The sequence below is a fragment of the Ixodes scapularis genome, unplaced genomic scaffold (genome assembly GCF_016920785.2).
Source record: "Ixodes scapularis isolate PalLabHiFi unplaced genomic scaffold, ASM1692078v2 PGA_scaffold0__279_contigs__length_252992795, whole genome shotgun sequence".
Classification (NCBI taxonomy): Eukaryota; Metazoa; Arthropoda; class Arachnida; order Ixodida; family Ixodidae; genus Ixodes; species Ixodes scapularis.
In genome coordinates this window covers 182,846,468-182,860,021 of record NW_024609835.1, presented here as the reverse complement: position 1 = coordinate 182,860,021, position 13,554 = coordinate 182,846,468, and the positions used below count along the sequence as shown (strand labels likewise).

Below are 13,554 nucleotides of genomic sequence, written 5' to 3'. Positions count from 1 at the left end.
TGCATTGCTGCTCTTCCGAAGCTTGACGGTCACCGCTCGCAGCTCTCTTTTTAGAGCGCTAATGGTCAGGCAAAACGTAAACATGATATCTTCGTCACCCTCGAAAATATTCCGCCACAAACAGTAACGTCGCCGGTGCCTGAAAGGCGCTCGCTTACCACAAAGCTTCGCACTTTGAGGTTTCTGCAACTTTTAAATAACAGCATGCTCATTTTCCTAACGTGCATCAGCATCTCCGTCACCTGTTATATGATCTCTCCCTAACCGCCTCGCATTTGTAGACAAATAAATCATTTTTAGCGCGCTGAACAGAGTCTGCGAGCAGGCGCACGGGATATCCTGGAGAATCTATCTCCGCCTCTTCCGCCATCTTGGAACTACCGCCCCGCCACCTATAGGGCGTTGGAGTTGCGAATAATGTACGCTAGAGGTTTAACTGGCGCTAGTGTGCTGTAGCAAATTAAAGCAGACAGCAACCATCGGAAATTGAGTTTAGGAAATGCATTTCTATGGGAAAAAGCGAGCGCATTTTTTCCCTGCGCTTGATTATAAGAGCAAATATCACGAATAATTGACGCGTACTAGATAGATTGGAACATTTCTGTCACGCAGACAAGGTAACTGGCCAGTTACGGCGCTTTTATTTAAAATTCATGGCATTAAACACGGTGTTAAAACGGATTAGAACATGTACCTATGTGCTCTGTCGGACACTGTTAGCGCGAACACGGCGTCGGCGCTTTCCAGCATGAGGGATGTCCGTGTCAGACGAACGAAGAACATGTGAAAAACCACGAGAGATGGCAAGAACGACGCAGTAACACTGAATCAGCAACTCCTAGTGCATGCAGACGACCAAAATTAATTAAATGCTTTGCAACAACGTAACATAATCTGATTATTAATAAATAAGTACTGGTTTAATCTTTATCCTCATAAATAAGTGCGGAGATGCTTGTTCTGCATTGAAAACATCGCCTGCGTGTTCGAGATGTTTAAAAAGGGAGAGAAGCAAGAAAACAAGTGCCCGATAAAAGCTGCCCGACATAGGAAATAATACAAAGTGTAACTTTTAACAGCCCACTTACTTTAGTCTTTATGTTTCGAGTTTTTTTGTTTGTTTGTTTTTTTAGCCGCTCGTAAAGATGCACGACGGGGTCATTTTCATATAGCGACACGACGAACATATTACCAATATATGAGCACTACCGGAACGCTCGCGAACCTTGAACACAGTCTGCATTCATTTACACTGTTGTTTTGCTTAGAATCGTCGCGCGTATTTACATACCTGCCATGGAACAGAGGTTTGGGCCTGAAATATAGGGAGTTTCCACTGGCGGCCATGGCTGTGTGCGCGACTGCTGAGCGCGTGCTCATGGCGAGATTCCACAGTTTTTTTGCAACCTGCATTCCACACTAACACGATTGCCGGTCTTAACAACCTATAATGTGTGCTCGTCCGGAACATACGCTCTAAACAGCATCCAAAAATATGTCGTCCATTCAATGCTCCTTATGGCGAAGTTTAACATCGTTCAGTGGTAAAACAAAATGCTGTAACTATAGGCAACTACACGTTTACTTTGTTAATAGCGTACATAACATTCGGTACGACCGAAATAACAAGACTTCTCTAAGTTATTTCCTGGCGCAGAGGCAAAATGCATACGCGTTTTTCCATAGGAATGCAGAGGAGCACCGCAAAAGTAGACTGCTTACAGTCGGCCTCAATTTTCATACCGAAAGTCGCATAGATACTAGCGCCAGTTGAACCTCTAGCGCACAGTAGAATAACTCTACGGTTGTGCCTCCTCGTTGGCCAGATACCGTGTGACCCCGTTCGTGCAGGTGAAAACACTCTCATATCTAGCCGCACGAATTACATCCAAACGGCGCTATGCTGTCTTGTGTAGAACAATGAAACAAATGATTGTAGAAATTATGGTCGAAATTAATTGAAGAATATACAGCGACTCTGATTAAAGTTACTTGATAGGCACTTTGTGTGATACTGAAGAACATATTTGGCTAGGTTGTGCAAGCCATCGCCCGATCAAAACGGTACTGCCGTGCATATATTCACTCTTGCACCTTAAATCTGACTTGTAACTCAAACCCTCAACTTAAACACATAAGCATGCAGGTTAAGAACCCAAAATAACATATATCTTCTTTGCGTATGCAAAGCGGAACTACAATGCAATAGGTATTGGAGGGAATGATCCGCTCGGAAATATATTTGTTCCCTACTTTGAATTGCATATTTGCTTCATAAAACAAGCTTTAAGACAGCCGGCTGGAAATATTGAAAATGTTCGATAACAGATGGTGAAAATAGTTTTTAATTTAATTTATTGATAACCTCCTTTAACAATGCGCAATAGAAAATTATTTTGTTTGCTTCGGGTGAATTCTCTAATGTGTCATACCGAATGGATTTATTAAATTTATATACCCATTTTTCGATTTTAGACACCACGTAAGATGATAAATATGACCCGGAAGAATTGTTCAAAGTAATGAAATTATATATATATAGTTTATCTAATTATTATAAAGTTTACAGATGAAATATTCATCGTTAATAACGAGGGGAAGGGTGGCTTCGCTATAAAAATTGACAAATATTGTGGCTGGGAAATAATTTCAAGTCGTCATTTTAAGCGACAATTTTACTTGGCGACAATTAATTACATATTTTTGTACATTTATACTAAATACGGCCCGTGTTTCAAAGGCCGCCATCTTCCAAAGTGGCGGACACTTAGTGACTTTTCTATGGCTGTCCCGCAGAAATACTGATCCTGCCAAGTGCCGCACTAAGCCCAGAGTGGAGAATAAAAATCAAGTTGATTTAAATTATGATTTAAAGTGTGTTTAAATTAGAACAGTTGCATTATGGTGATTTAAGGAGAGACACTGCCCAGAAAAGAATATTTCTGCAAAAAAAAGTTGATTTTGAAAAATGACATATTTACAACCATCAACATCTAGAGAGTATTCCAAAAAGTTTAATTAATTTACACTGCATAGTTAATTTTCTTATACATTTTTTTTGTCTACCAAAGCTAAAGAAAAGATAGAGTTTGGAGTACTTTGAACACATTTTCCTCCATTCCACTTTTTGGTATAAATTCCATTTTAGTCAATCTGTCGTTTGATAATGGCAAAACAAAAGAAGCTCATTCTTCCCTTTTCCAGACTGAAATTTAATAAGGAATGCGGCTATGGAGTTTTTCTGTCACTTTACGGATTTCTTTTACAAAAAAAATGTTAACATTTTGTCGAATACACAGAAGATAAAAAGTTGACCATTTGCAGAAGAGAAAAGTTATAGAAATAAATGACTTTTTAGAAAAAACGTTCCATAGCCATCTAGGCATTCTGATACATATCTAGCAGATAAAAATCTTGAATGTTGTGATCGTTTTTTGACGATAGATTAACTAAACAATGTAGGCATGTTGCTAATATAAGCTACTCTAATTTCCTTCTCATTTAACCAACAGACCTGAAATTTTCTTATGCATCCTGTAGCATGACCACCACCCTACCCTGTAAATTTCATTTATTTTAAGACAAGGGTTCAAGAGTTGACCCCCCTAGGGGTAGTGTCCCGTTAAGGCAAATCTTTTCCGTAAAACTTATTCCAAAAGTAGTTTTTATTTACCGTTTACGTGTCCTGTGGTGCTCTCTATATTCATTAGTTTTGTATTTAAGTCAAAAAATCATCCAGCAAGAAATATTTATATCAAGTTGAACACGTGTCAAATTCACTACTCTTCTCGGATCTTTGAGCTTTGAGCTTCGTCTCCGTTCGTTAGTTACATAAATCAGAACAAGTAAGAAACGAAGACTAGAAAGGTAATGTCTTATCGCAAGCAAATCCGAATGCAAAAAAAAAAAGCACACAAGTGTGTCTAGCTTACTAGAAAATTCAAGCTGTTTCTCTTCCTGTCTGACTGGGATTACTATAAAAATGTGTTAATTAATGATTTACCTTAAAATTGCACTAATTCTTTTTGCTGCAATGTTAACAGTGATTGGAGAGATTGATGAGTCAATTTAGTATGTTTACAAATACATTTAGTGATAAATAGTCATGAAATGTCAGCTACGGTGACATAGATACAATTAATCTGATATAAATCGAATAAATCATATTTATTTGGGTATTTTTAGAAAAAATCATGAATTTGTTTTTTCATTCTGGCGAAGCCCAATCAGAAGCTTCTTCCAAGTCAAATTCAGTGTGTTTCCTCATTCCATACTGTGTCTTTTGCGAAGGTTCCGTCCGCGAGGTGGCCAGAGAACTCGGCAAGCCCGAAGAGGTGACCAAGCCCAACTTCCTCAACGAGTACGATCCCCTGGCCGGCCAGCTTCATCAGCAGGCCGCCCATGAGTCCAGGTTACGTGTCACGACGGAAACCTACAGCCTTGATGCCGGCGGACACGTCCCCATGCGGCCCACCACTCCCGTAGTAGCGGATGACATGTCGCGGCTCATCCGAAAGGTATCCGCCTATGCGCCTCCAGCCATGAAGTTTCGTAATACAAGCCGCGCTGCGTTGCGAAAATCTAACAACCGCCTCAGTATTGAAAAAAAAAAAAAATTCGAGAGATGGGTTTATCTGTCATGCAACGAATAACGATGTTGCCTGAGGTTCTGATACTGTGGCACCATGGGGGCGATGTAATAGACTGCTCTTTCAAAGGGGCGCTTCATCTAGTACCTGCGGCGCCAATTCTATATCCGAGTTTGCAATTGTCTGATCACGTATAAAAGGGAGCTGCGTCATCCTTCGGCGAGGAGTCGGGTCCAATCACACGCGTCGTAGCCAAGGATGGATGACTGGATGGATGGATGGAAATGACTATACCTTTTGTAACGGGCGGTACCTTGCGCCACCTAGCCTCAGTCTAAAAAGACATATGATTCCTCCCGCCGTTCTAAGCCAATTTGCTCCACCTAACTCTCACCAGGCAGTGTGGGATATCACCAGGATTACCCTTAAGGGATTGGAAAAGAAACAAAAAAAAAACATCATTTCCTGTTTTGTTTTTTTCACTGTGAGCCTATTGGCGTCACCCTAGTACCGGACTCACTGGGGGAGAGGGTTAAAACTTTGAGCCGGAGACTCGCGGAAGGGAGTCCCAGTTTTCCTCTGTCCCTCCTGTCTGCAGCTGTGCTAGTTAGTTGTGCATCATTCAATGTTCCCATTTTCCCTAGATAATTTCCACCAATCTTCTATTCGCCTCTTTGAGACTGTAATTCATTTTTTTCCGTCCTTCCATCGTACCCAGCGAAACCCAGGGCCCCGGCCAAATCTGTTACCCCTTCAGGGAGGGCAGGGCGAAGTCCCGTGCACTTCAATGCCAAGCGCTCTAGTGTCTCGCTCTCATTACGGCGGGCAGCATAATGTGTCTGTCTCCTGAAATTAAGCCCTACACGTCCTCGTTCTCAAAACTCCCGCTCTCGCCTCATACTGTATAGAACTTCCCAGTGAATTGTCAAACTCATTTTCCTTTCTTATGTCCTGTTTTGGTGTCCTCTACATGGTTGGGGACGATTTTTCCCGCATTTTTTCTACGGCGAGCGCCAATATTGCTTGATGGGATTTTCGAAGAGGATCTATTGTTCCCACTCCAAGAGGACTACAATCTGGCGAGAGACGGCGCTCTTATGCAAGAAAGGGCGGAGCCGTCTCATTAAAGCTGGACGCCCATTTTCTGCCTTTGAAGCGCGTATCATCCGGGCTGCAAAAGGTTGAGTGCACTGTGGAGGTTGTCGACGCTTGCGCTGCGTCTGATGTTCCGCCAAAGAAAGTTGCTTGGTCATCTCAGAACGTTTTCAACGTTACCAAAGAGGAAAGTGCGGGGAAAGCTGTTTGGGAACGAGTGCTTAATCGGCATCCTGCTAAGACTCATATATGAACCGACTAAACACACGGGTCTCGGCCGCAAGCTCACGCAACACTCGTGTTCTAATCCATGCCCAGCTTTGCGCCTTGAACAGATGATGTCGAAAATACAACACTTGCGCCTTCTTATCTATAATCGTTGTCACATCCAGAAAAAAAAGATGAAGATGAGTCAGTTTTCCGCTATATTCAAGCGCTCCGCGAAGTAGCGCGTGCAAGATTCAGTTGTTGAAAAAAGAAAGGGTGCTTTAGACGTTTGAAACCTGTACATTTTAAAATAATAACGCAAAGTTAATCTAAGATGCACAAACCTATATCTTAATTCACTACATAAAAGGGGAAATTATTAACGTACCGCAAGAAACCAGACTTTTTTTCTCTTTTTTTTTTACTACGGTTTTTGAAGTGAAAGTAGTGGTAGGCAGAAGGGATTTTTGGAATGAAGAGGGTGCCCGAGCAACTGCTAACTGCATCGATGCGTTAGCAGTTGATAAAGCACTGCTCTTTTTTTTTCTTCTTTTTTTTTACCGCTCTCGGCCGTTTTAATTTTTCATCGAATCTGTCTTATCGCGCTTTTCTGACGCGACTTAGGTGGCAAATCCTACGGCAGTGGATATAAATGCGAATGGAGCCACGTAGGGTGCTCTTGTATACTCGTGTCTTTTGTGAAATGATGACGACTCTACAATGTATCACTCATTCATTGTCTGTCTGTTTCAAAGTACGCGTGAACTGGTGTTTCGCGACACGAGCACGTAGCTTCCCCCTGTCACTAAAAAGCATTTTATATCGCCTAAAGTTAATTTCTGTGTCACATTCGCAAACAAATGATCTGCCTATTCGCGGTAAGAAGCTCACGAGGGGCGCTTTCGTTTTCCTCACTATGAGTGATGCGTGCGCTTTTCCCATGCGGTTTTTCATAGTACTTAGAAGCTTGGCATTGCACGTGCTTGGACCAGCAGAAGTTGAGTATCATCACTCCGGGTTGTGAAACAATTCCATCAGGCGGCATTCCCCAAACTTCTCGCCGCGAGTGGGTTCATACTCATACTTAACTTAAGCAAATATTAAATCCATTCTTGGCATACTTCTTTGCTGTTATTTTCGTGCAGTCGGCACAAAAACAGACTAGCACAAGAGATCGGCGGCCGGGACGGTAAAATCACCACAGGCCATGCAGCGTTGTCGCAACTAACACAAGAAGCAGTAAAGAAAGGTTGTTCGTGCACCGTTTAATTTCGGCGAAACAGTTATCGTTTGGAACTTTTTTGCATATCAAAACTCTCCTCTATCCGTGTCGCTGTAGAGTCTTAAAAAGTTCCTATGACGGCAAAACTAGGCATAAAAAAGAAGACATCGCTGCTCTCAACCAGGAAGCGAAAATTGCCGCATGTGCAGAGTCATGTGCATAGCTATATAGTATATAACATCAAGATACACTCGCACCTGTTCGCTTCCACTCTCACTTCTTTTTTCATATACAGTTTTTTGTTAGACTTATAGCTCTCAAGTTTTGAGCAGTCCTGCTGGTGCGGAAAATAAAATATTTTTAGGTCGCGTTTCGGTGACGCGGCATTCAACGCTTAAAAATAAATCCAAATAAACAACAACAAAAAAAAAAAGAATAACTAAATTTTTATTGTTTTGATAGGATGCTGATGTCCCGGGCTGCACTCTTGATTTACAATTTCGCTTCACTTTTTCAAACATTGTGTTTCCGTGCGAAGGCAAACCCTGACAGGCGCTTGTATGGACCTTTTCTGTGTACTCTCGTCCCCAGCCACCTAATAGGCATATCCAGTACGGGCGACGAAAAAATACTAAAACGTTTCAACCTGTAACTAGTAAAAAAAATAAGGGGGAGGCAAAACGATAATGTGTGACGGTTACGCTTATATCCTAAGTGTATTCTACTGGCGTGGCGAAGCTGGTGGATATTTACCATGATGGACCTTAACCCGAGACTGGAGTAGAAACAGAAACTTAAAAGTAGAAGGGACAGAGACAAGTGAAGAAGAGAACGTTCTCTTCTTCACTTGTCTCTGTCCCTTCTACTTTTAAGTTTCTGTTTCTACCCCAGTCTCGGGTTAAGGTCCATCATGGCAGAACAATGTTTTCGCCCATACTGGAAGTGACGGCAATTCAAGATGGCGGAGTCCTTGAAGAAATGGTCTATAGGATCTGTGACTCGTGCGTGATCGGATGCTGTAACGCCGTTCATATATGGTCGTGTCTTGCGAGCGCTGAAGGGACCGTTTACGCCGGCATTACATGACCGCGTATTGCGGACGCGCTCGCGCCCTCTGGCCAAGAAAAAAGGACCTACGCGGAGTGCAAGTTCGCCTGCTTCTTTGCAGGGTTTGTGGTCGTATCGTGCCGCAGAAGAACCATGCAGTTTTGACTAAACGAACCCGACGGCCGCGGCCGTTCAAGGACCGCTGCGCAAATGCGGACGCAGGGAGGAACTGGAAAGGGGTGACGTTGAGTTTCTCCTCTCCACAATACCGAAAAGAAAATGGGAGTGTCTACATCCACGCGCGGGGATGTAGCCATGTCGGGAGGAGATAAGGCTCCATCCACGCACTACGTCACTTCCGGCGCTCACGTCACTTTTTTGCGTGAACGGAAGCAGTTCTTTTTTCGTCTTCTCTCCGTCCACGCAGCAATCAACCTACGGGGTCTTGTCTCCCATTGTTTTGCCTTGTGCTCGGTGGCCACTGCTCCTTGCGTTCCTGCCGTGCGCGGACAGCTGCTCCTGCCTGGTCTTCCCCAAGCAGGTTTATCTGAAGTGTTGTTTTTATTTGTTTTGTTTTGTTTTATTTTCTTTGTCAAGAAAACTTTCTGTATTCAGACGGTCGCGCTTCTGATATGCCTCCAGTTTTGGTTGCCGGGGATTCGATGGTGAAATACTTGTCCCAGTATTTCACATCGAATAACCGGGTGGCTGTCGAAGTGCGGGTGTTTAGTAACATTAGGATCAAGGCTTTGCTTCTCAAAGTGTCTGACGCCCTGCTCGATTTTGGCAAAAACAACACCAGCGTTTGTGCCTGCGCGTACGTTGACAAGTACCGTCGGCTGGCCGCTCAGATCTTGGAACGCAATCCGACAACGCAGATCGCTTTTTGTTCCGAGTTGGGAGAACAGGTTCTTTTCGTTGGAGTGTCAGCGTAGGCAGAGTGCAGTGATCCAGGCGTACAATGATCGGCACAGAGAAGTGAACTGGCTCCTGCAGGAGTTCTGCCGCAAGAAGGGCTTCGTGTTCATCGGTGATCTCGTGGACGAGTGGCATCTGTGCATCGGCTACTGTTTTATTTGTCATGAAATAAGCTGTTTCTGGAATCTTTCACCCAGTTTTCTCGATTGAATGCTCTCAATAGGTTTGTTATTACTGAGTCTAGTGCATGCTTTCCCTTCTCGCACAATCTTTGTGAGATAGCGAGCGTGCGCGCAAGTCAAGAACATACGAAGCGTGTGCTCGCACTTGTCCCCTTCGATGCACATAAGCTCACACTACAACGCCTTAAACGAATTAAGCCAATCACATACACGGCGAAGCCTCGCCGCCTCGCTTCAGCAGCGATGTGCACATGCGCGAAGGCCCCATAGGTCGCAGCCGCGCCAAGCCAACCAAGCCCACACCACATGGCTGCAGGCTGCACGCCCACACGCACGGATGGCACGCACGCTGCCCACACGTGTGTGTGACTCATGGACAACATAAATATAAAGACATCTACGGATACTATTTTTATGACGCATGATATTTCCTATCAGTGTTAGGAAACAGTGAAACATTGATAAATTGTCCAAGAATTTGAAAGGTCACGTGATATATTAACTTAAAAAAAACAATAAAATGTAACCTCTTTATTTTTAGATCCTATATTTACTTGTAAGAAAGCATAATATGTAAATAAAAACAAATTATGTCCTTAAATTATAAGTCACGTGACCTTTTGCGTGGTGGAGCCTTATCTCCTCCCGACTTGGCTACGTCCCCGCGCGTGGATGTAGCCTCGGCCAAAGAAAATAGGAAAAAAAAAAAGAATGTTTCTGGTTTGGCCGCTTGCTCTTGTCTGGCGCTAGCTCCCCTCTGCCCCCGACTCCCCGCCCCTCCTTTCCCATCTTCGGCGGCCGTCTCTTTTCGTGACGCGCCAGGCTTTCTTCGTATAGAGGAGCCTATGGATATACAAACACGCAAACCCAGACTAAACGTGCAAAAACATGGCATATTCGCTACCCTTGGTCGGTTTGTCCAATCATACCACGCGCAAAGAGTTACGACGAAAGCCGTAAAGTTGCACTCTCGGCAAGGCTTGCGTTTGGAGTTAAAACGAAGTACGCATCTCTTTGCAAACAGTTTGCCTTGCATGCATTTTTACTCTACAGGGTATTCCACGTTACTTGAGCTTAGTTTTAAAAATATTTTGTCGCATTTTAGGTAGACGAAACCGAACGAATAAGTTTTTTCATTGTTAAGAGCAAGTCAGTTTTTTTTTGGTATTTTGCACAATTAACTAATGAATTAGGATTCATGAATGAACTTTTGAAATATTCAATTTGCAGCAAAAGTTCCAATGGCAAAGTTGTAGAGCGTCTTCAGAAACATCCCATTCAGTGGTTTCTGTCAAGAAACCTGCGCACCTTATTTTTCATGGGCTTCGAAAAAATGTGCGAATTATAAAAACAACGTGTGACTTTGCGGATGTGCACCTTGTATTGCAGTGTTCTCAGCCTGGCTTGAATAAACTAGGCCTGCGTGCTCAGAGCACTCTTGACTGGGCGCTGTTGATAAATTCACGGTTTTTTGGGGTATATGTTTTTTTTCTTAATTCCGGCACTTTGTTTGAAGCCTGGAAAAACGAACTGTATATAGGTGTCTTGACAGAAACCACTGAATCGGATGTTTCTATGGAGGCTCTAAAACTTTGTTTGCTCTATTGCACTAAATTTCAGATTTCAAAAGTTAGTCAATTAATCTTAATTAATTAGTAAATTGGGCAAGACACAAAAATAGCCTGAATTGCTCTTAACAATTAAATAACTTATTCGTTTGGTTTCGTCTTCTTAGAATGCACCAATTATTTAAACCTTGGTCCGATTTGCGTAGCATAGCCTGTGTATATACTATTACGTGCCTCTTTTTGCTTTTTTATAACTTGCTTTCCTAATACATTTGTAAGACGGGCAAATGTATAGTCCCCTTCTACGGACAACAGTCTCCCTTAATGTCATCGGTGAACTTTGTGATGACATTCGCAGACAAGCCCAATCGCTGTCCAGTCCATTTGGCGAACTTATTTCACTCAATTAGTCAGACCGATTATGTAACCTTAAAGTAGCGTTCAAAACAAAAACTGCAAAGACAGACGTCGTATCAAACAAAAGATCTTCCTAAAACAATGTCCCCGTTTTATTATGATAAGTATTGTAAGATGCATATTTGTTTCATGTCAACACAATCGAAAAATACGGAAATACAGAGATGTTATTCTGTTCACAGCGTTCCGTACAGCTGCGACGAGCGACTGCCATAGGTCTACGTTTCGAATCTTGAATACTATGAAGAAGTGTGGGGCTTTATAATGCACAGACGTCAAATCGAAGCATAAAACTCGTGTAATAAAGCGACAGTGTCTCGTGAAGTGCTTTGAGTGATCAGACAAAAATACATGCCCTTGAGACTCGCGCATATACTTTACCACTAGTCGTGCCTACTATTTTTTTTTTTTTTTTGTATCACCGTTTTTATCCTTACCCAAGGGCATTATTCTTCGCCGTGTTGCACGGCGCAGTGAACGTAGTATTTAGTCGGCGTGGATGCACCGTCTGAAAATGACACTGATCTTGCCGGTCTGCAAGGGGTATTAATTTACATATCTTCCCGCTTTTCTTCTTTTCCCATTGCATGCATTGCTTTTCTACTTATTTCTATATTTATGTACTCATATCTCTGCACGTGCGTAGTTCTGCATAGATGTATCGATGTATATTTATTTACGTCTGTTTTACTATGCACGGACCCGTGTTTTTCACGCCAGTACACAGCCGAAATGTTTTGTTTTTTTCGGGAGGTTCACTTAAATAATAGGTCTTCGGTCTTTTTTCTTTTTTTCGCGTGCTTAACGCTTATTTGTATTACGTGACTAGGTGCATATTTAAAATTACTAATAATTGTGATTGACTACAGTATAAACGTGGTCTCAGGCTTATCATAGAGTTAGTTTACCAGCTTCTCTGTTTCTTTTAGAGCACTTCTCTTACGCGCCCGTTTCCGGCTTGAGCGGCGTTGGCGTCGCCATCACCGTCGGCGTAACCGCGCTGTGCATTATGGGGCGTATCCCATGATGACGTCACACGTGACGTCACGTGCGATGTCACGAGGGTCACCGCTTTGCATTATGGGTAAATTTCCCCACTAAATTTAGCGGAAAAAATTCCCCGCTAAATTTAGTGGGGACAGGTAGATGCAATTTATTTTGACATGTCGAAAGCGTTCGATTGTGTATGTCATAATTTACTGCTACAGAAGCTTGCCTTGCATGGTTTCAGCCCGCATCTTTGCGCGTGGTCTTCCACGTATCTCATTGGGCATCGAAACTCTGTTCGCATTTCTGATAGCTACTCTGACGAGTTTATTTCAAGTTCTGGTGTACCCCAGGGATCCATCCTGGGACCAGTTTTATTTCTTTTGTTCATAAATGATCTCGCTTCCCGTATTACAGATGCAAAAATTCTTTTGTTTGCCGATGATGTTAAGCTTTTTATAAGTGTGAGGTCACTATCTGATTGCTCCCGTCTGCAGGCTGACATAGAACGTGTTTCTGAATGGTTTGCCAAAAACCGCTTGTCACTTAACCCCAAGAAAACTAAATCAATTGTGTTATCCAGAAAGCGTCACATACTTTATTTTTTATATAATTTGGGAGGGTCCCCAATTCCTCGTTTTTTTTTTTATCAAGGATCTTGGTGTATTCATCGATAGTTCACTATCCTTTAATAGTCACGTGTCTATAACCGTTAATGCAGCACTGAGAGTGTTGGGAATGATTTCACGGTTGTGTCGCCAGTTTTCTACGCCCCGTTGTTTACAGCACTTGTTTAAGACATTAGTGAGGTCAAGATTATAATTTGGCTCAATCATTTGGAATTCAATAACGTAATCTCAGGCTCTTTCAATACAAAATATACAAAAACGAATGATTAGAATTGTGTATGGCCGTTATATTGGAAGGAAATATTTTTACCATTATGAAACGTTACTTGTTCGATTTGCGTTGCACAAGCTTGCTGTGCGGAGGCAATTCAGAGATTTTATATTTCTTCACAAAGTTGTACACGGAGAAGTGAATTCAATTGATCTGTTGCGTTTCATAGACTTTCATGTTCCGTCAAGGGTCAGTAGGAATGTGCTAACCTTTTACCCATCTTGTATGTCATCTGTGTCTCCTTTATCGAGAATACAATTAGCATTTAATAAGACCCATCTTGACATTTTTCTGTGTTCAAACCAGTTTATGTTTTATATGCGAAAGTGGATGTCCTTGAATTACCTATTGTAAGGCGGGTTCTGTATAGTCTTTCAGTTTCTGTTATCTGTTTATATTTTCATTGTGACAAGTATTTTAAT

At 42.4% G+C, this 13,554-nt stretch overlaps 1 protein-coding gene across 1 annotated transcript in view; it reads left to right on the top strand.

The window, feature by feature from the left end:
• Positions 1–13,554, top strand: part of LOC8033488 — a 133,713-nt gene that overhangs the window by 101,087 nt on the left and 19,072 nt on the right. The window contains exon 3 of the mRNA XM_042290675.1: positions 4,291–4,517. Within this exon, the coding sequence (XP_042146609.1) occupies positions 4,291–4,517 (227 nt within the window). The remainder of the gene's footprint in view (positions 1–4,290; positions 4,518–13,554) is intronic.